Here is a 23,063-nt window from a genome sequence, read left to right as displayed (position 1 = left end):
TTTCTGCCCACATGGAGGAACCAAAGGAGTCTTTATCTCGAAGATTATCTGGACTACTGGCTGCTTTGCGGAACTCTCACCATAAGAGGACGAGTTCAAGTAGCAGCTCCTCGTAAGTTCTTGGGATTCAGTCTGTCGTAGTAGTTCAGAAGTGATGAGCATTGGATGAGATAAAGTTGATGTATTTTTAGGAAATCAAATGAAGTTGTTCTCTCCCGTATTTTGGAAGTGTCATCCGTACCATCAAAGGCTCAGCAAAGCACGTCCAAGCCAGTCATTGAATCATTGCCAGATTTGCTGGAGTTCTTGAAGGCAGCATCAAACCCAAGTTCGTCGTTTCAAATTTTGCTTATGCACCTCCTTTTGTACTATTGTTGAAGCCCTCTAGAGATTCTTCGCGAGGTGATCGCACGTTTTTTGGAGAACCCCTTGTTGTCAGACAACGACAGGGATTTAGTGAAAAGGAAGGTGCGTGAAAAAGTCGAAGAAGAGAAGAGAAGAAGAGACGCCAAAAAGTGAGCTACTTTACCTTTTTACTATATTCCTTATCGCGATTTTGACGAACTGGGACAGAACTACGGTAAAGGGAGCTTTCCTTTGTCTGCTCTGATTGTTTTGTATGAAAAGTGACGGAGTGGATCTCTATGTACTAAGTTTTATAAGTGTGATCCCAGTTGCTGTTCGTACAACAATTTAATAAGTATGGAGATGTTATGAATGTTATGGTGCTTCGTATTTCATGATTCCGTTGTCTCGGGTTTTGTTAGCGTTTATGTTTATGACGTGTTGTTATTAAAGATAAAAGGTTTAATTACCTAAGTTTGAGGTATCTTGTGGAACGTCGGTTCGGACAGAATATACCGCGTGGCAAGAAATCAAGGACGAGCAAACTCTGGCGTATCCACAATTTGGTGCATCGGCCGGGACAAATTGTGGATACGCTAGAGTTTGCTCGCCCTTGATTTCTTGCTACGCGGTATACTCGGTCCAAACCGACGTTTCGCAAGATACTTCAAACTTGGGTAATTAAACCTTTTATCTTTAATAACAACACGTCATAAACGTAAACGTTAACAAAACCCGAGACAACGGAATCATGAAATACGAAACACCATAACATTCATAACACCTCCATACTTTTTGAATTGCTGTACAAACAACAACTAGACTCACTCTTATAAGACTTCCTAAGTACATAGAGATTCACTCCTAAGGTCTGAACGCATTACTCAAGAGAAACCTATTCCCGCCGTCCCATAATGTCTCGTCCCAACGAATCGATACTAGAGGGGCGTGATAGTGTGCCTTTTGAGGAAGCGCAGACGGTCCTCGCAGTTGTGCGTCACGCCGTTGATTATTGACTTTCTTTTGGAAACAAGAAGTTTCCGTGGTAGAAAGAGAGTGAGTCCATCTTATTTGCTATGGGGAGTGCTTTTCTGCTTCCTCATGGAAACCGATTAATGTCCAGTTTTCGATGCCTGTCAAGAAGGAATCGCGCAGATGTTTTTTTTTTTTTGAGGTTTTTCAGGAATTTTCAAGCAATAAATCATGCTATATAATAACGCGCTTAGTCCGTGTATGTATGTATATGTGTGTGTGTGTGTGTTTGCCTGTGTGTCACGAAAATACTCCATAGTGATGCAAAACTCTTCACCATTGAGGTGCCGAACCGTTGTCATGCACCTGATAGGCGAGCACTCTACCTTTTCACCATTGCCCAAAGCTGTGTAATTATTTATGTTGGCTTTGATAAGGGAAATTAGTTTCCCTCATATGTTAGTGAGGGTAAATAAACTTTTATATGAATGTATACTTCCAAATTTGCAAGCTACCATCCCGTATAATAACGGGCTTAATCTGTAACGTGTGTGCATCTGCGTATTTGTGTGTCTCAGTCAAGAAATTCCAAAAAGAGAGGGAGACGGATACCATGGCGTCAGTTTGGTGCGCTGGAGCCCCAACGCGGTAAAATTGGATGAGACGGGTCCTACGGCCACAAATTCGTGCCCCGGAGTTAGATAGCTGTAAAATGGGGTGCGACGGGTCCCATGAGGTCGGAATGGTGCGCCGGTGCCAGAAAGTTATAGAGTGAGGAGAGACAGTTCCCGCTGCGTCGGATTGGTGCGCGGGTCCTCAACGCGGTAGAATGGGTATCTATGGTTCCTTTATATGTCTATTTCCCAGCTTGTCTCCGTAGCGCTGCTAACATCATTTTTTTCAAAAGGAAGAAACACACGTGCGAGCGGCTGCTTAAATACAATACATAGTAGCCTACAGTGAACGCGATCTGACGTAGAGCGTTATTTTTATCGCTACGATAGCGATATTCACGTCTTTTCGTGTTAGCACATCATTCTTTGCTAATAGTTAACAACGGAAGAAACTCATACTTCGAATAATATTTCCAAATTGCGGAGGTTTAAGAGAAACGTAGATGTAAAATCAAGTTTTATTATTCTCTAGATATAGAACTGACAAGTTTAGGGAAAAACCATTAGATTATTCGTCTATGCTTGGATTTTCGGGTAAAAAATTGAAAAAAAACGTTGATGGAAAAAAACAGTTCTAATTTTAGAAAAAAAAAGCTGTCGCTACTGTTATTTCTGATTGATCGTGAAGGCAAGCGAAGTGAACACCAAAAACAAAAAGCCTGAAGTCCGGCTTTAGCCGAACGTTCAGAGTTTGAGCGTTGTCAAGTTCACTGCCCTCTAGTCGTCCACAAAGACTGAATGGGAGATGGCTTGTAGACGAAGTGCATGTACGTGGTTGTATAAGGCATTATGCAAGTACCCGAACTTTATACTGTCCCCCTTGAGACGTCAACATCCGAATTTTCGCGATATGTTGCCTTTACAGGCATCTGATGTGGTAAGAGAATCCGTGGGAAAAGGGGTGAGGTTTTAGAATGCAGAATCCGGGGTGGTTCCGCTCATCTCTGTCTATTCGTCGGCAAGAAGATGCCATTTTTTTTCACAACGATTTAAGACGCAACGGGCCACGCACGTGAACGCGCCGCATTCACGAGTGAGCGGTCGAAAGCCAGTGAGTGCTCCTCGACTGCCTATTCAAGCAACTAAGAAAACCGAAACGTGTACAGTTTGCCATGTTCTAACGTACATCGTAGGAATAAAAGCCGTCCCCACTCCGTCTTTTCCCATGATTTCCCATGATTCATTAGGAAGACATGAGTGCAACCACCCCGTAATTTATCACATATGTAGCTTTTTCCGTGGATTCCCTCACCACGTCAGATCTAGTGTGCTGCCTTTAAACGACTCTCTTCTTTTTCCTTCTGTCTTCTTATCTGTCTCCCTTCCTCTTCCGATACTCCGCTTACGATCCCCTATCGGGAAAATCCCAATGTGCGCTTGACTCTGTTTGAGAGGAATTTTACATCAACATATGCAACATTTTCTTTTCACGTAAGTGACTTCTTTTTCTACTTCGTTTTCCGATCATGAATAGCTTCGGAATACTGGGAAAACAAGCGGTTTCTCAGGTGTTTCGCACGGACACCTATACGCCCTTTTGTACTCTGCTCATGTGCGTCAAATTTTTCTCCGTTGCATTGCAGGAGACCGAAAACAGACGTACAGCAGCTGAACTGCTGTTCATTAGTCAATCGTCCCTTGCTGAGAAGATTCCGGTAGGAGATGTAGGGGACGTTATCGAAATCCTATCACCTCGTCCTTCCAGCTTCGCTTTGGTCACTTGTTCGAAAAATGCGTAAGAATCAATAGCTTTATCAACTGCTTTTTTTCTTTTTTCTTTCGACAGTTCATGTCTCTCGTCCCGAATCTCCGAAGTATTTTTCGAAAAATGAAGGTACATTAGCCCTTGTAAACAGTTAAACGGCAAACCACTGCTTTTGCTCACCCTGGCACTTTTGGTTCCTTCTAAGATTTCTACCTCGCCTTTTCATTCTGCTGGAATGTTATAATGTATCTACAGAAGATGAACGAAGGGAAAACTGAATAAATTTGAAGAGTTTACAAAAAGCCATGAAGCAAATAAAAGAGAAGGCAAAATAACGCGGAACACAGAATAAGGCGGATAAATTAATGCAGTATGACTGCTCCAAAACTACAATCCAGTTTAGGATTCCCGGTTTTGATGTTTGGTGTGAGTTCCAGAACAGATCTTGCCTACAAAAAATGTCATAGTACGGATCATTACCCTGATTCAGGTTAATCACCAATGCGGGGAGCACCGCCAAAAGTGAATCCTCTTCACTGGCCCAGCTGTCCTCGAATGAACCTTCTTCGAGCTCAATCCCTAAAATTCATCTGGATGACATATCTATTGGTTAGCTTATCTTCAACTTTTCTGTAACTCTAATTACTCACTTCTCAAATAAGTGATGACTCTTAATGTTACAGCGAGCGAGGAGATCAACATTGATGGTGAGCCGATTGATCCGGCGGATCTCCCAACTCCGTATCCACAAGTCAATGCACAATTGGTATGTTAAAAAGGTTGCCGTTTTCGTCCTAGAGACAATGCGTCGGTGCTGATGGTTTGAATTTTTCATATTGTCTCCGAAGAGAACCTTGTAGGTTCTACCAGAATGTCATCACGTCAGATTGCTTCAACTTTTATGAATATTGGAAGAGTTCGCGAGTTATTTCCAGCCATCAAAGAAGAGTGCAATGGTTACATTGTAATAGATGTTTCATATAATGAAATACGAAGAATGAGTTGTCTGCCCCATCGTTGTACAACGCTTCATTCGGCTTACATTCACTTCGAATGCGAGTTCCAGCGCAAAAAAGTTTCTGGCTTTTAGTGTTATTGCTCATCTGTTAAGAAGACGATTGGACCCGCCTTTCAGTACAATTCATTACATCTTGATCACTCTGGTGAGCAATTCTGCCGGTTTCGTCAGAAAAACTTGACAATGGGTTCTTCACTCTTCAAAATCACTCAAAATGTATAGTTTTACAAAAACATTGTAACATTCAGAATAGTCACTTATGGAGCCTTTGTAGATTCGAATTCACCTAGTCTGAATCTTGGAAAAGACTTTCTACAGTTGAAAATACAGCTCTCTTCCGGCCGTCTTTCATCAGAGCCAAATTGCGTAGAGATGAGAGATAATAGAAACTGATGCGATCAACGTGATCGATAATTATGTCGACATATCCTATGAAAGGAAGCTTCTCCATGCTGGCCCAGTATTGTGTGCCTTCTAGATTTTGAACGGGTCAAGTGCTCGGATGTTGTGGTGATTTCCCTAAGTAATTACAAAGACCGTATAGATGCTAGTCCATTGTATCGTGCACCCAAGATGTCCTTTTGAGATCCATTTAGTTGGTGAGTGATCTAGTTGAACAGTCCAAGTTTGAGGTGACTGATCATCCTTTTCGTCTCGCACTGATCGCGAGTTTACCTTCATCTTGGTGTCACTTTTAGAAATACAAAACAGGTTCCTAGTCAGTTCCAAGTTCGACCTTCTTTGAATCTTGGCATCGTAGAGTTTGATTGTGTACTACTTTCTTAAGCTGAACCAAGATTGTTATTGATCTTTATTCTGGCTAACGTTTCGGCGTCGTCGCCTTCTTCAGAGCCTGGAAAAATCAAAGACACGTGTAATCTACTCTCTCAAACGCCTCTCGTCATCCCACAAGATATGATTTAGCAAACAGATTATTTAAAAGCAACGTCAGAAAAGCAGACCAGCGCTCACCTTGATAGCAACGAAATCGTGATGTTAGCGGACCACCAGTTGTGAGAGTTGCGCCGCTAGTATTAACTAGTAACGATGCCCCCGCCTCTGACCCCGTAGGTCAAAACCCGCAAAGGTCCTGATATGGCGTCAGCTCGTTGGTCACAGCGATGCATTCTTCTTTACGATTCATGATAGGACTTTTGGCCGTGATATAAAACGCTTCCAATGTTTTTCGCGCTAGAACGTCTGATTCGCGTGCCAAGATAGTGACAGCTATCTTGAAAGGGGTGTTGTCATGACACTGTCTGCGATGAGCACCTAAAGGGGATGATGTTTTTGACACCTAACACCCACACAACGCAAAGGTTTGTGCGAACTACGTGACATCTGCGCTGAGGGGAAGATCAAAATCTCGGTCAGTGATAAAGGAGGAGAATTTGTAGTGATTTCAAGTGAACTGGACAGGGCTATAACGAAACTTCATCTTACGGACGAGAGTCTACACCATCCCTCATCGGCACATGAATTTGGCAGACAATATCGCCGCCTGAATAGGATATGGATAGAGACCGCAAAATCAGTAGGCTTACCAAAAACAACTATCACGCGTCTAAAATGTGATCGGCCCACCTGCCCGGTCCTTTATGTCCTCATCAAGACCCACAAGCTTTCCGCTGCCGAATTTAGTTCAAACAACCCAGGGGATTTCAAGGTTAGACCTATCATTAGCAATATTGGAGGTCCCACCGACAGAATATCCTGGTTCCTTAACACTATTCTCAGCCAGCTACTCCAGTACGTTCCAGCTCATCTCTCAAACACAAAAATGTTCATAGAGCACCTCCGCAAAGCGCGCCTTGATGGAGATTGTGTCATCGAATCTTTCGATGTCACTTCGCTCTACACCAACGTCTCCATCGATGCTGCACTACAAGCAACATCAGAGCTGCTTCTCGAACACCAGGGGACTCTTAACATGTATGGTTTTGCGATACAGCAAATAATGATGCTGCTGAGCGAATGTTTGAGATGTTCCGTATTTCGCTGGTCTGGGCAACACTATAGGCAGATTAGAGGCTTGGCCATGGGACAAAGACTTGCGCCTACATTGGCCGTTGCTTTCATGTCTAAAGTGGAAAAACCCCTACTGGAACGCAAACCTTTATTGTACTGCCGATACATAGATGATTGTTGCATTGTATGTCCAACACAAGCTGAAATGGACTCTTGCTTCGATCTCTTAAATAAACAATCCCAGTACATAAAGTTCACGAGGGAAAAACCTAAAGACAATTGGCTGCCGTTTCTCAATGTCCAGGTTCATTTGTGTAGGGGAAATTGGAAAACAAAATGGTATCGAAAACCAAGTTGTAAAAACATTCTGATTCACTACCAATCGGCGCACCCCTGGAGAACCAAAAAGTCAGTCATTGAAAATATGTTTAAGACTGCGGCAACGGTTTCATCTGAAGCTCAAGGGCGCATTGCCTCCATAAACATGGCTAACCGCATTGCTCAGTCCAATGGGTACCCAGCAAAGGTCTCTCATTCAAATCGGAGCCATGCAACTGAGCGGCGGTGCCACAGGGTAGAACAAGCAATAAAGATCCCTTTCTGCCTTCCTTTTATTTCGGATGACATGAGCAATGCAGTGCGAGCAAGCTTACGACAGGCGGGTCTGCAAGACTCAGTCAGAGTAGTGGACATACCACCTGTAAACCTGAAGCAGCAGCTAGTCCGCAATCGCGCATATGACAGACTTTGTGAGACACCGAATTGCATCGTTTGTCCAAGCGGGAGGCAGGATGATTGCGTGGTATCGGGGGTTATCTACCTAATCACCTGTCAGTTATGTGGGGCTGAGTACATTGGCGAAACGGGAAGATCACTATGTATCCGCGTCAAGGAGCACCTAGACGGGCTCGTAAAATCAAAAACATCATCCCCTTTAGGTGCTCATCGCAGACAGTGTCATGACAACACCCCTTTCAAGATAGCTGTCACTATCTTGGCACGCGAATCAGACGTTCTAGCGCGAAAAACATTGGAAGCGTTTTATATCACGGCCAAAAGTCCTATCATGAATCGTAAAGAAGAATGCATCGCTGTGACCAACGAGCTGGCGCCATATCAGGACCTTTGCGGGTTTTGACCTACGGGGTCAGAGGCGGGGGCATCGTTACTAGTTAATACTAGCGGCGCAACTCTCACAACTGGTGGTCCGCTAACATCACGATTTCGTGGCTATCAAGGTGAGCGCTGGTCTGCTTTTCTGACGTTGCTTTTAAATAATCTGTTTGCTAAATCATATCTTGTGGGATGACGAGGCGTTTGAGAGAGTAGATTACACGTGTCTTTGATTTTTCCAGGCTCTGAAGAAGGCGACGACGCCGAAACGTTAGCCAGAATAAAGATCAATAACAATCTTGGTTCAGCTTAAGAAAGTAGTACACAATCAGGTTCCTAGTCGTTTGTGATCTGGTTTAGTTGTCCAGTTGTTTGTCAGTTGTTTGTTCACATATTCTGCATGTGCACCTAGAAATTTATTGCACACACAGACACCCAGGCTAACAATTTATTGTTTTATATAATACTGTTATTCAGCAAGAGGACGTAAAAGAGAAAATTCGACACAAAGAATGGGTTGCAACCACGGTGGTTCCTGATACTTATTCTCAGTCTGGTAACTATTGCTTTTTGGATAGCGTACTTTTCACTTTTTATATCACTTTCAAGCTCAACACTGGAGTAAAGCTGAAAATCCTATATATCTTTGAGTCTAGTTAAGCAGAGCTTGACAATATTAATAGTTTATTGGACAACTCTAGCGTTCCAATACATCAACTCATCTTCTGTATTTCATGCTTCTTTTTTTCTTGTGTTGAAGATCCTCTCGTCAATTCTGCACAAATGACCACTATTGCCCAAATCTCCACGGAACACATGCTACTGCAAAATCCGTTTCTCCTACCAGATAATTGTAGGGTATTATATGAAGTATATTTGTGTTTACTCTGTACGAATATATTTTTACTTGACTGTTTCGAAAGATTGATTTCAAGCGTTCTTTACTTTTCAGCCAATCCATTCGCAGTACCACCACCTCAGCTTCCTGAGATCATGTCAGTCGTCCCTCCTACAAAATTTCAGGTCTGTGAAAAAGATTTGCTGTTCAGTACATGTGTGCAGTGTACAGAGCCAACTATCAAGTCTAAAAGTACCAATATTTAGTGCGTGGACGTTTTCACCACAAAAGTTTGAAGACCCATCCAATATGGTGACACTTTTGATGAGTACCAGTTGTTTTGTCGCTAACAGATAAAAACTACGCATATCTCATCCTTACATCTACGCTGCACTCACCAAACTCCACGCAAAGCGGAAGAGTTGTCAGCAAGATGCAACCTTGTGATTGGGAATTTTTTTTCCAGAAATATAGGTTTTCTCAACAAATAAATTTTTCCTTTTTGACGACTATTCGCGCATCATGACTCTGTAGTGAAGAACGTAGAGTTGTGTACTTTCGCGTTAAAGGCATCACCCCACGAATCTGAGGTGGTGTAGATTTCAGGTGGAGTATTCGTATACGAGATGGGAGACTACGGAGAGGGGATGATTCCGTCCATTTTTTGCTAATTGACGTAAAAAACGGCCCTGAAGATAACTCCGGCTTCTTAAAAAATGGTGCGCCAAAACGAATGAAGATTTCTCGTTTTTGGCTTGCACCATTGGACGGAATCATCCCCTCTCCGTAGTCTCCCATCTCGTATACGAATACTCCACCTGAAATCTACACCACCTCAGATTCGTGGGGTGATGCCTTTAATGGATTTGTAATTGTAATTGTTTATGGACATATATCTCCAAACGATTTTTGTATGGAACTTAGTGTTTGGCCATTTAGTCACTCACTCTCAAGCTTGTGCGGCTCAAGAGAACTTGTTCAAAAATTTACCAGATAGATCACTCGAGATGTACATTGAATTCACTTACATTCCAGCTATCAAGGGCAGTGTAGCGCAATCGGTATGAGGTTACGTTGTGGTTACATGATCGATCGGCTGTTTGAAGTCGCTCTGGTTCCAACCAAGCTTTTCATTTCTTTGAGGTTGATAAATTGGCACCCCTACAAGTCATTGTGAATCTGCACGCGCGTTCATAAACCTCAAACGATTCTGAATTGAAGTCGAACGCGTAGACGCATCTCCATATTGATCCATCAGCGTCGTGCACTTTATCCTTTTATTCCAACTATCGGTAATGAAATTACAATTTTAGCCTTCTTATTTCGGCTGTTAGCGAAAATGGTCTGCTGGTACTGAATCAATGTTCAGGTTCCGCCTCCTAGTGCCGTTATGGGTAACTTGCCGCATAATCATGGCTCCGCTGGATTTGGAAGTCGTGGTGAGCTCGATCCAAATTGAAAAAGACAAGTTGAAGTAGCGAAATAAATTACGTGTGGTTACAGAAGTTCCTTTTATTGGGTTGTATAATGTTTCTCAGTGCAACAAATTGCAAATTTCAGATATTCTAGCTACACTGGGAGGAATAGTGGCCTTTGCCCAGTAAGTTGGCTTCATTTTCTTCTTCTCATTCTCATTCTTCTTTTGAGATTCTCTTGTTACTTTTATTATTTTCTAGAGAATCCACCTGCATTGGGTTTTTGTGGCAGTCTGTCCTGTTTTCTTTCCAATTTTTCAGCCCTTCATTATCTCTACTTTTGTTGCTTTCATTGTTAGGTATTTTCCTGCAGGTTGGGAAATAACATAGCGAACTCGCAACTATCAGCCCTTCCAACTAAAGCTACTATTGTGTATGAAAGAGACATTATTCCTAGATCACCAACACCTCGTGAGTATTTCATTAATTAGGCGATGCTATGATAAAGCATATAACTAAGAGTTGACAACTACGAATTTAGCTCCAACTCCTACCTCTACTGTCGATCCGCTATTGCGATCAGGAGCAATGGGTAAGCCTTTCTAGGTTGTTTCATGCTCACGTTCATTGACTTTTTCGATTAGAACGGAGTTTTCATAATTTGTGTAGGACTGTCTACAGTGCAGTTTTTTGAGTCCCAGTTTATCTGGATATTTGGAGTAACTATCAATAAAAAATATCAAACTTATCCTTGCTTTTTGATGAATAATTGAATTTTTGTTCTCATAGTGGTGACTCACTCTCAGTATGGTTAGATGTAAATGCGGCTTTTTTTCATACTTTTTCTTTATAATGGGAAAAGCGACATTCTACTCTTACCGAATAGGTCTTAACTAACAAGAATACATTTCTTTACTACTAGGAATATTGAGGAGTCAAAAACTATTCATTTGCTGCGCCGCTGCCTGTCCAAAACAGTCGCGAGGGTTAGTGATTGCAGCATATATTGTGTAGTGATTACTGTTGCTATAGCGTCGTCTCTTGTGCGCTATTTGCGACGCTCCGTACATTCCGCAGCCACAGATAGAAGATTTTGCTGTTTAAAGGGAAAACAGTGAGGTTTGCAGTCTTATTCTGAAAAGCGGCTGAGTGACATCTGTGTCCAGTAACATCACACAACATCTGGCCTAGACGATTTAGCGCAATTTAGAACTTCGCTCGTTTAAATACGGGAGATAAGTAGTCATTGAGATTCTGAACTGCTTTTCGTGCAAATTTGAGCTTATCGTGTTCCATCTTCGTCGAAAACTCCCATAGATTCATCCTCGTGCTTTCATTCCATAATCCGTGATATATTACGTCTGACCTGAACTGTTCATCGCCGCAAAATGTCCTCAGATCTCCTTTTACCATCTCCACCTGGATTTTTTTCCGCCAAAGAGGTCTCTTCGAGTTTGTTACGTAGCGGATATGTGGGCAGACACCACTACCGAGTCTGCGAAGTTACTCAGTACCCGCAGCCGAGAGATGTCTCATAACACCTATACAGTCTTCGCAGCTCTGTCTCAAGAGCAATGTCCCGTCTTCGCTACTCCGCGGAATCTATATCGAAAGAAAACATGGATGGACCATTATGAGAAGAATCGATAGATGGACTAAAAGAACGCTAGAATGAATCCTAAGAAATGCCAAACGCACACGAGGAGACCGCCGACGAGAAGGCGTGTTTGCTGCGAGGATGGGCCAGCTGGTAGCTGAGCTGGATACGGCTCGAGGACTTCGTCGTCGACGTCATTTGCGAAACTTGATGACATCTTGTACGACAATGGTGAGGGAACGAAATGAGTGGAAAACATGCTGGGCCGGCATATACAGTGAAGATGGGCCATTTAAGTAAGAGATAACAGTACTCATTCACTAGTCCATCTACTCTGATTTTTACTGAGGGTGTCGAGGAGATACGTAGCTGCTTGCATTTGTGATGGTGAAGTCATAATCTGCAAGTTGCAGCTAGTTTCGATACGACATGCTGCAAATCCTCGCTACTAGAAGAGAATATTATTGCATCATTAGTCATTAACTAGCTCATTAGGATAAAGTCACTCGACGTATCAATCCACTTGGGATGCGCCAACGCGTTTTACTAAAATTCGTAACCCTTGCGGTTTGGGAGCGCGTTTTGGCCTGTACATTAACTTGACGTGCAGTAAAACTCGTTGGCGCATCCCAAGTGGATACGCCAAAGTTTTTATCCTTTATCGTAATGATCTAGTAATAACTAATGATGTAGTAATATTTTCCTCTCCATCGTTTTAATACTTGCGAAGCCTTGAACCTTTGAAAATTTACATCACGTCCTTTCAGTAGCTTGTCCTAACGTTTAGAATGGAAATTTGCTGTATTTATATCTTTCCTTGAGACAAGTCTGCGTTGGTCAAAGTTTGCTCTGCAAGTTTCCAAAAACCTTCCAAATCATCGTAGTTGTTTGAATAAAATAGTGGAGAAGAGGAATCTAGGTAAACAAATATATTTTTTTAAAGATTGTTTTTGCAATTTAGTTCGGATTGTTGTTCTCTCTCACTATATTGTTTTTGCAATTTAGTTTGGATTGTTGTTCTCTCTCACTATATTTCATTTTAGTGCCTGCTTTAAGCGAAACAGGACGTCTCGTAATACCAGGGGCGCGAATATTTCCTAAGTATTGGTTTGTTTTGTTTTTATTTTGATGCAATACTTGATGCTGTCATTTGTTAAGGCATGGTACCCAAACTACTTTGGAGTTGCCCACTGTCGAACATGAAGAGGTTGCGCACGAAGAATTCTACTACATGGGAAGGAAAGAGATAGCTAAAGTGGTTTACAAATTTTCAAAAATTTCTGGGTAGTTGGAATAAGAGTTTTAATGTGGATCGATTTAGACGAGTGATATTGGGGAACGAAAAGTGAAACCCTCTGAAGCTCTTTCCTCAGATGATGTTGGAAAAAAGTAGGTGACATATTTCAAGTGTGACTTGATTTGCTTTGTAACGTATAGTATGATAACTTTACCTCTTTAGATGCTACATTCGGCAGTACGCGCTGCGCTACAATGTGTCTTTTGAAGAAGCCAAAAAAATCGTAAGCCATGTTTTCACTTTTAAGTTAGGTTATTTCCGTTTTTTTTTCCATTTCCGGGTATTTCAAATGACTTTTTTCCAGCTCGAAGAAGAAGAAAGGGAGTATATGAATTGTAAGTGATTACCCGATTACGAAATTGTGTGCTAAGTTAATAGGCCGCTAGGCGCTTCTCTTCTATTCCTCTAAAAACGTACATTCTTTTACTTTCATTGTTGAATGATTCCGCAGAAGAACTCAGTATTCGAAGAAAAAATTCTGAAAAGGCAAAATTTGCCTCTCACTAACGTTCTAACACCCTGACTGAAATTATTTGATTCAGTCTCTCATTTCATTTTTACGCAAATTTCCTGCTCCGCTTCTTTTCTACTGCTACACTGCTTGTCAACTTCCCATGACATCAACTCCCTGGAAGCAAGGAAAGCATTTTGATAATTATTTTATATTCCTTTGTACTAATGGAAAGCTAAAAGGTGCTTAAGATGGGAAATGGAAGCGGTGAAACTGAAGAATGGTGTTACCGGTTGGAGTAAAACGTATTATAACATGACGGCGAGGCACATCCTCGCTGAAGGCCTGGCCAGAACTCTCTCTGCAGTTTGCCAAAAATCCCCCAATGTTCTTTTCGTTTTGCTTTTCATGTTTTCGACTACTTTTTTCGCATGATAATCTATGGCTAGACTCATACAGTTTTAGCAAAATCGTTTTCCATTAGTTTTATTGCTCTTTCGCTCCTTGAATGCCTTTAAAGTCTTAATGTGCATGAATTCAATTTCTCTTCTTTTTTTTCTGTGTAACAGTACAAGATTAGCTGCAGTTATTGTCGAAATCATTAAAGGCATCACCCCACGAATCTGAGGTGGTGCAGATTTCAGGTGGAGTATTCGTATACGGGATGGGAGACTACGGAGAGGGAGGTGATTACGTCCACTTCTTGCTAATTGCCGTAAAAAACGGCCCGGAAGATGCGGCGCCGCGCAAGACTGGCGCGCTCCAGTCGAACCTCTTGTACAAAATGGTGCGCCAAAACGAACGAAGCCGTATCTTTCGGGCCGTTTTTTACGGCGATTAGGAAGAAATGGACGGAATCACCCCCCTCTTCGTAGTCTCCCATCCTGTATACGAATACTCCACCTGAAATCCGTACCACCTCAGATTCGTGGGGTGATGCCTTTAAGATCCCAAAACCCGTCGTAGAAGAGGCCAAATATGTTCTCTTACGCGAAATAGGGGCAAAAATTCAATTCCTGGAAAGTTAAATCTTTGCGGAGATGCGCTGGAATCATAACAAACTTCTGAACGAGTGAAAGAAGCTGCGTATTACGACCGCGAAAGATGAAAATTGTGCGCAAAAAAAAATACGACAGAAATCCTACAAACTGAGACTTTATAGGGGTCTCAGGAACAAAGGATATAGACCTATTCATGCACCACCACAATATATGGGGAGATGAAAAGCTATAAAGGGCAAAAAGAAGAAGAGCTTCAGGGAGTTTTCTGCACACTGTACACGGCTCAGTGCAAGCTTTCAAGGAGAACTCGTCGCGTCATCATTTTACCGATGTTTTGCAGCGACTGTACGTGCGTGTCTCAAATCTCAGGAAATTTCTTCCCAAATGTTGGCTCCCGCGTTAAAACCAATGTCGTAGTCATTTCTCGTCATAACATTTCTTATATTAGTACATGGACACCGTAAGTTACCGCACTTCTCGCATAAAGCTAAATTAAAGGCCGCCTTTAATTTAGCTTTATGCGCTCATCAGAACCACTCAAAGTCATTGATAAAACTTCCTTTTCCTACAAACTATAACGACGGGACCCATTGCGTCAATTGGTGCGCTGGCTTCGAAAAAACGGATCCAACGGCATAGACCTGCTGTGCCGTAGTGCAGTAGTATCTCTCAGTAACTTCCTGTGCATGTCTTACTTACTTAGATACTAAGATGGCCCGTCTTAACTGGACGTGCGGACCCCAGCATCTCTTCCACTCGTTTCGTTCCCTCGCCATTGTCATCCAAGATGTTCTCAATTTTTGTGAGTGACGCTGACGAGGTCCTTGAGCCGTATCCAGCTGAGCTCTCAGCTGGTCCATCCGTGTAGCAAACACGTCACCCCATCTCGTTGGCGGTCTCCCTTGCGGGTGTTTAGCATCTCTTGGCATCCACTCTAGCGTTTTTTGGTTCATCTGTCGTCGATTCTTCTCATAATGTGACCGGCCCATCTATGCTTTGCTTTCGATATATATATATATATATATATTCCGCTGGATCGCGAAGACGGGACATTCCTCTTAAGTCGGAGCTGCGAAGACCGACTAGGTGTCGTGCGCGTCGGTTGAACTTCAGAAGACATCTCAAAGGCTCTGTGGGTAGTAAGTAGCTTCCTAGACGTGGCAGCAGTGTCTGCCCACGTCTCCGGTGCGTAACAGAGCGCTGCAAGAACTGTCGAGTCGAACAGATGGGCACGAACATCTTGGTCAGTCAGTTGGTCCGTATCTTCCCTAACGGGTGCGAATGCTGCCCATGCTGCTCTCATTCTTCTTCAGTTCTTCCTTCAAGTCGTTTTCCATGTTCATAGAACGTCCGAGGTGTATGTATGACGGAGTTTCCACGATTTGGGAGCCTTCAAGTTGTACTCCTCCGTCCTCGCAGTGTTCTTCATGAACTGTGTCTTCTTTCTGTCCTGTTTTCTTCCCTGCTTCGTTCAATTCGTTGAGCATCGTTTCTGCTTCATTGGTACTGCTCGAAAAGAGAACGATGTCGTCCGCGAAACGAAGGTTCGAGAGAAATCTTCCATCGACACATATGCCCCTTTCTCCATAGGGAATGATTTCATTATCCATTGCAATGCAGCCGTGAACAGCTTCGGCGATATAGTATCGCCTTGTCGTACCCTCCTTCCAATGGGTACGGTGAGGGGACGCTGGAAAACCTGTATCTTAGTGGTGCATCGATCGTAGCAGCTGGCTAATGTCCTCTTATACGAGGCGTCCTATTATGTTTTGCAATATCTGGGTAACCTCAATACAAACGTGCAAGTGATATACCTCTTACGTGCCCAAAGCGTATACTCAAATGTCTGATTGTATTCATTATAAGCAGGACCACCGCGGGCAGGTAGCACCCAAGCTGTCCTAAACAAAAACGAAACTACTCTCAAAAATGAATCAGAATGCTTCTACAACTCAGATTTTGGTACTACTTTGTTCTCCTGTTTCCTCTGGGCAAATCAGCATAGACACTGAGAAATGGTAGCCAATTGTCTTTCGGTTTTGTCTCCGTAAGCTCCATGTAGTGGGATTTTTGTTTTGCTTTAAATATGAAAACAACGATTAGTGCGGGCATAAGTAAAACCTTTTATCCCATGGGCAGGTCTCTAATCTGCCTAGTATTTTTTAGATTGGTGGATCAATGCATCTGTGCGAAAAGTGGCCTGAGATCTACTTTCTGTTTCTGTTTTAATATATGCATTCAAAGTTTGGTCCAAATCGGTGTAATTGAGTGTTAGTTATGACGTGAACGGATGTACAGGCAGACAAGCACACAGCAAGCTTCTTATTATGTAGAAGGATGTGTTGTGTTAGTCAAAATGTCACCATACCATTATTTTTTCACCCTGTTGCAGTGTTGATTATATCCTTAGACGTAAGTCTAACAACAAGATTAACCCTACATTGTAAAAGAAAGCCACTTTCTTACTATACAAAATTTCCACGCATGTTATCTTTCAACGCAAGATAGTAACGTTTTGTATGTTCTACGTTGGACTAGATTCGCTTTTACGTAAAATTAATGACTCGTCCGCGAGACCTTACCTCAATTTGAGAGTTTTACACTAAAGATAGATACGCTAGGTAGACACACCTAAGTATGTCTACCCCTTCGACGAATTGTGTAATCCCTATTTTTGAGTGGCTCGATTTTTGTTCCTTCAAGTATGGTAGTTCCCTCGAAATGTTGTTTGGAGACATTCAAAACCGAGCCGCTGCAAAATCTTTGTCTCGCACATTCACTTCTTGCGGTTGTTTGCGCTACCGCAGATGCTCCACCGGAGGAACTCCAATGGGGTGTATTTTCTGATCATGGGAGATGGGTGTAACACCGTTGATAATAGGGTCGGCTGCACGGTCGATGGTTTCAGAGCGAACGACCAACAAAGTCCCTTCGGAGTCGATAAATTGATACCAAAATTGTGCGAGATGATAAAAGCACTGACTTGGTTTATCGGCTAGGCAGCGTGATTTGTTGTATAGACGAGACACACGTTCATAGTCGGCAAACAATTCTGAATTAAAGTCGAGCGCGTTGGAAGATTGCAGATTGATTGATCAAGCAGATTGTTTAACGCTGAACAGATACACACTTTGTGACATGTCCAGTTGTCTCACACCCATTCTCAGGTATTTGTAAACGTCAGGGAGTTAAATTTACACTTTTGATTTACAGTAGTGATGTCTTCGAAAGCGATTCCGGTGGTTTTTTCTCCAATTCGTATTTAGATCTAATGATTGCTAATGTAATAGCTTCAGCCAACAAAGAAATGAGAAGCTGAGAAGGTATACTATGAGATTAAACTAGTTGATGAATTTGGTGTAATCGTGGTGGGTATCTTTTGCTAATTGCTGCAGATATTTCGTTTCACATTTCAATATCTGAGCTTGCCTCATTGATTCGCAGTCCTATGTGAAGTCATCCCTAGAGCATTTCCTTTTAATTTTTGTTATTTCTAAGCATTATATTTCTGTAAAAGTAGCATGAAGTTTCTGAAGACCTAAGTTATAGCGAAAATGAAGAAAAGGCGTGCTGCTGAAGTCTATACTAAAGGGTTCGTTCCTCTACCCAAGCAGAAATATGCGAAGAATTATGAAGATAGCGATTGTACTGCTGGAGCTACTCATGCCGAAGCATACGAAGATGGGGGTAGTGAGTTATGCGATCGTTCCTCTCATCACAAGATTTATAAGGAAGAGGAGGACCAGCAAGAATGTGATGATCAAAGTTATTCTGAGTTTTTTCGGGAAAAGGATCACGTTGTAGGTCAGCTTTTTACATTATAATTTGTAATATGTTCTTTGTTCATCAAAAAGAAGTATTTTATACAAAGTTCAGTTCTACTTCTCTTATCTAGATCCACAAGCTTGCATCAAGCGGGATCACTGCAAGAATGACTACGGCTCTCATAGTTGCGGTGGCACTTCTCTGGATCGTCGGAAACGGAGAAGACGAGCTGGGAAAAAACACAAGAAAAGACTTGTTCCTCTGGAAAGGACAAAGTGGTAGTGGTAGTTGTAACCAGAAAGTGATTTTGTGTATGTAGTGAAATAAATTACCTATAAGGTAAAGCTCTCGTGCTTTTTTCTTAATTTTCTAATTTCTTGTAAATGGTGTGTTTACGGTATGCTTTAAAGTTAGATTAATAAGTAGGTGACGCCTGACGTTCTTCATCAGCACTATGAAGTAGAATAGATTTACCAGACATTCACCGAATGAGTAGGCATAGCATGCAGGGACGTAGCCAGGCGGCTTCTGTGCGATGGGGGTTTTTGTTGACGCCGTTGTTCTAGGATTTCTTTTATTTGTTCTCCTGCTTTTTCCTTCATATAAATGTCGCATGGAGCCATCGATTCGCAAACTATTCTCAACGAACCACCTTACATACCAGAAATTGCCATAGGTCATATTTTTACATCCCCTCTATCACAGCGACAAGTTAATACCGGATCCACATTCGTTTCCCCGCTCTACACAAAATTCGCAAGCTTACCTCTTGATCTGAGTTGTTGGCTGTGATAAGCACTGTGCTGAGCATTCTTTTCTTACATGGGTACGTACAATGCTGCTTGGGTTGTTAGAGTTGAGGAGTTGTTCATTTTCCGTCTTGTTGGATATTAAATCACCTTTCACCATTAGTGGACTTGCTGGACAAAGGCCGCGATGGGATGCGACCTTTCCATAAAGAAAGCGTATAAACACTACCAACATGGAAGAGGTGTATAGAAAGAGAAGAAAAGTGAGCATCTCAGGCCTGGCCTATTCTGGAGGTAGCTTTCCGAACCCATGTGAAAAGAAATCAGGAGATTTGGAAAAATAAAAAGTAAAGAAAAATCTTCTGTTATTTTCCACGACTGGATACTGGTTGTCCGAGTTCAAAATTGAACGTGAAAAGCCAAACATTTATCGGCGTCAGATTAGTACGCCGACGCCAGTATGATACACAATAAAGTTCGACGTTGAATTTTTGCACCATAGTGCAGTAGTATCGCAGTAGTATCATAGACGAGGCCGCTGCGCTTTTCACCTCTATGGCTCCTCCGTGTGTTTTTTGCAGGAAATTACACTATTACTAATTTTCGTTAATCAGTGATGGCGAGCAAAGGGAAAATAAGAGAAAGTCTGAAGCCCGGCTTTAGCCAGACGTTCTGACTGGTAACAGAAATAAGGTGGAAATCTGCCATCACAGTACAACAATCAACACGGCGGAAAGTTGCCAGCACACTGCAAAAATAGAATTTAAGAGAAATGGGTTGTTGTTGTAATACGAAGCTAGCTGTTCACAACAGTTGCTCAATTACATGCGCAATGCCAGTGGTGTTGCATGGAGATCGATAAATCGGACGGATCGGTGAAAGAACCACCATTCAGAATAGTTATACGTGAGTATATCTGTTGTGGAAAAACTTTGCAGTGCCTTTCGATAAAGAGTGTTTCATTGTATCTTGGCTACATTCGTTAGAGGTTGAAGTTTACTCACATATTTTGCATCAGCGAAGTAATTGCAGCAAAAGTAACTCTTTTATCGAGTCAATATTATCTTAATATTATACTTTCTTTTTTGTTGTGTTGTTGTATGTGTTTAGGAGTTTACCATCTGTTAAAGCAAGTCTTTCATACTGCGCGTTTTGACTCTCTGATCCTCTGGTGCTGACTGCACGCCCAATAGCTCTTTTCCGAATTGTAGACGGCAAATGACCTCTATTCCACGCGACGACGCCATATTTGGCAGCATATAGGTTGAGCGACCTGTAGCACCCCATACAAAGGTAGAGTCGAGGATTAACTAAGTGCAGTACTCGATGAACCATACACCATCTTCCACTCTTTTTGGAAAATTTTGGTAACAGCTCACGTAACAAATAGGCCGACGACACTCGGTGGATATAGGTCTATGAAGTCAAGTGAAATGGAAATTACTACTGTGGGAATGGTATAACAAACAAATGCGAACTTGCGGCGGAATCGAGGAAATAGTGCATCGATGGAAATATTGGATGCCGGATGTGGAAATAGTGCATCGATGGGACTCCATGAGATAATGATTCGAAAACATCTATTATCGTTTTTCAAAAAATGAGGAAGGGGGCTGGTATAAGTGTCTCTCAGCAGGTTCAGGACTTAATTGTAACTTTAAAGTAAATAAAAATTGCCTCGTGAAAACTGTCGTTGTCACAGTTGTCATTCACTCACGAACCATTTTGCAGTATTCACACTAAAATGTTTTTGTTACAATCTTGAGAAATTATTAAATTTTTTTCTGAAGTTGGGTGCATAGCTACAATACAATTTGGGAACATTATTCGAAGCAATGATCAAACCCACCTTTTTTCTTCGTTTTTTCCGTTTTTTTTTCTGAAGTATTCTCACCATACTTGAAGTCTAAGTGTCTTGCACTGAACATGCCACTTTCTACCTATTAGGTTGGTACAAAAAAAGTGCGTTTTCGAACATCCACTTCGAAACTCTATAACTTGCCTCAAAATCAACTTTATCAATCGGAATAAGTACCATTACAGTCCAAGCTTCTTTGCCAATGATACGCAGCTTTGCTTACTTCCGCTGCATAAAATTTCGAGCTTCTGGAGTCCACGAACTTCCGGAAGTCGTTATCGGCATCATTGTGGTTTTGGAAGATCTCTCTTAAGCAGCCGTCCAGATATTTGGAAAAGTGATAGTCGGTTGACGAAAGCTCAGGCGAATATGGTGGGTGAGGCTGAGTCTCGTAGCTTAATTCGTTCAACTTCAGTAACGTCACCTTTGAAATGAGACGTGTAGGAGAATCGGGCCCTTTTTGTCCAATAACACCCGGTGAAGATGTTGGAGTTTACGGAGCATTTCGTCCATCTCTTTGCAGTACATCTTTGCGGTAATGGTCTCGCCAGGTTTCATGAAGCTGTAGTGGATTACACTTGTAGCATACCAGTACACAGTCACCTTTGTCTTATTCGGGTAAATTTTCGGCTTCGGGAAGTGCTTAGGGGCTTCATTCTTGTTCACCTATTGAGTAGGAGGCTTCCTGTTGTTGTAAAGGATCCACATCTCATCGCAGGTAATAATGCGATTGAGAAATAAATAGTTCTTGTTGCGCAAAAAGTTATTGTTGTTTTCGTTGTGTTCGCGGAAACGTTGAGCAGATATCAAAACAGTGGTTTTTATGAGACTCGCTCAGTTCATGCGGCACCCACTTGTTCAACTTTTTCACCTTTCTAATTTCTTCCAAATGGCGGACGACTGTTGAATGGCCAACGCCTAGTTCTTGAGAACCTCTCATGTTGTTTTAAGCGAATCTTCTTTGATGATTGCTTTCAGCAGGTGATCGTCGACCTCAGAAGAGCGGCTGCGACCTTTCTTATCTCCGGGGCTCATATCGCCACAACGTAACATTTGCTGCTCATATCGCCACAACGTAACCGTAACGTAGCACCCTGAATTCAGCTGTGCTTCCCTCATCCGAAACAGCGTTGATATTTCGAGCTGTCTCCGCTGCAGACCTGCTCAGCTTGAACTCATAGAAGAAGATTCGATGAAAATCTTGCCTGGACATGTTATCTTCTTAGCTTTGTTAGTGACGAAATACTGACTCTCGTTCAAGATCACTTCAGCACTAATAGCCACAACGAAATGCGAAACAAAACGGTATACAGCGTCTGATATAAAAAATAAGTGTAACCGGAAAAAAATTGTCGTGAAGATAAGGCAAATGCACATTATTTTTGCGGAATACAACTTGTTCTTGAGGCTGGCGTTTATCCAGCGTCCTAGATATGCGCGTGAGGATGATCATAGTGGACACTTTGTATAACACGTTCAGCAAGCATATCGGGCGGTAGTTCCGAAGATCCTCTCGGTCACCTTTCTCATGGATAAGAACGGTTCGCGACGTCTTCCACTGGTTCGGGATCCTTTCTTTCTGAAGGTAGGATGTCATGTGCGCTGCCATGTGGGGATGATCGGGTTTGACGCAGGAGTTGATGAACGGAAAAGGTTTGAGTAGAACCTTTCCGTAATGTTTTCCATCTTACGACGAAAAGACGTGCGAGTCCCGTCCTCGTTCAGCAATGCTGCTAGCGGAATAATATATTTGCGGAGATCCCCGCGGAACTTCTTTAGTCTCGTTCTTCTTTGTGCTGCTTCCAGAATCTTCCTCTGCCTGTATTTCAAAAGATAATCCTGCAACGCTTTTCTGCAGCTAGTGTTTGCTACCGCTGAATATGCGATACATTCGGATCAAACCTCAAAGCCCTTCTTCTCTCCAACAATTCCTTGGTGGTCTTCGAAATTCGATCCAAGTTTGTCGTGCGGCGGCTTCGAGGCACGCTCTGCCCAGGCTCGTAATCCTCTAAGCAGCATCTCGTAGTCCACATTAGGGTCCTCTTCGATGTACCAGTCACCTTGGGACGAGGAGTCCTCGAGTACGCAATCGTCGTAGACGACTTCTTTTCTCCTTCGTTGCCGATAGCAGATGTTCTTCTCCATCATGTGGCTATGTCGTATTTTCTAATCAAATGAGACGGTGATCAGAACCACTACAAAAGGGTGGTAGTACTGAGACGTCAAGTAGGCACCACCTCCGGTGGGTGACTATGCGGTCGATTTCCGCAGGAGTCGCGCCATTGGGTGATTCCCAT

General features: G+C 42.4%; 2 protein-coding genes across 3 annotated transcripts; one reads left to right on the top strand and one right to left on the bottom strand.

The window, feature by feature from the left end:
* Positions 1-11: 11 nt before the first annotated feature.
* On the top strand, positions 12-18,441 carry RB195_018270 (uncharacterized protein; the record flags this gene model as incomplete). Its single annotated transcript, XM_064185625.1, has 19 exons — positions 12-112; positions 192-328; positions 389-515; positions 4,187-4,305; positions 4,380-4,462; positions 8,273-8,351; positions 8,556-8,648; positions 8,748-8,818; positions 10,003-10,072; positions 10,194-10,233; positions 10,422-10,519; positions 10,590-10,640; positions 12,689-12,746; positions 12,804-12,900; positions 12,967-13,034; positions 13,105-13,165; positions 13,247-13,277; positions 17,944-18,198; positions 18,290-18,441. The coding sequence occupies 19 exons, from the start codon at positions 12-14 to the stop codon at positions 18,439-18,441; spliced, it is 1,791 nt and encodes a 596-aa protein (XP_064041506.1).
* A 3,261-nt stretch (positions 18,442-21,702) lies between these two features.
* On the bottom strand, positions 21,703-22,914 carry RB195_018269 (uncharacterized protein; the record flags this gene model as incomplete). 2 transcript variants are annotated; one of them, XM_064185623.1, is made up of 4 exons in its annotated part: positions 21,703-21,860; positions 21,972-22,082; positions 22,458-22,605; positions 22,669-22,914. In XM_064185623.1, 4 exons carry the CDS (start codon positions 22,912-22,914, stop codon positions 21,703-21,705), a joined length of 663 nt encoding a protein of 220 aa, XP_064041504.1. The 2 variants fall into 2 exon arrangements, with proteins under 2 accessions (XP_064041504.1, XP_064041505.1); XM_064185624.1 differs by lacking the exons at positions 21,703-21,860; positions 21,972-22,082 and having other exon boundaries at positions 22,454-22,585.
* Between the last annotated feature and the right edge of the window lie 149 nt (positions 22,915-23,063).

Source organism: Necator americanus, chromosome II (assembly GCF_031761385.1).
Source record: "Necator americanus strain Aroian chromosome II, whole genome shotgun sequence".
NCBI classification, from domain to species: Eukaryota; Metazoa; Nematoda; class Chromadorea; order Rhabditida; family Ancylostomatidae; genus Necator; species Necator americanus.
This window is presented reverse-complemented; position numbering and strand designations above follow the sequence as displayed.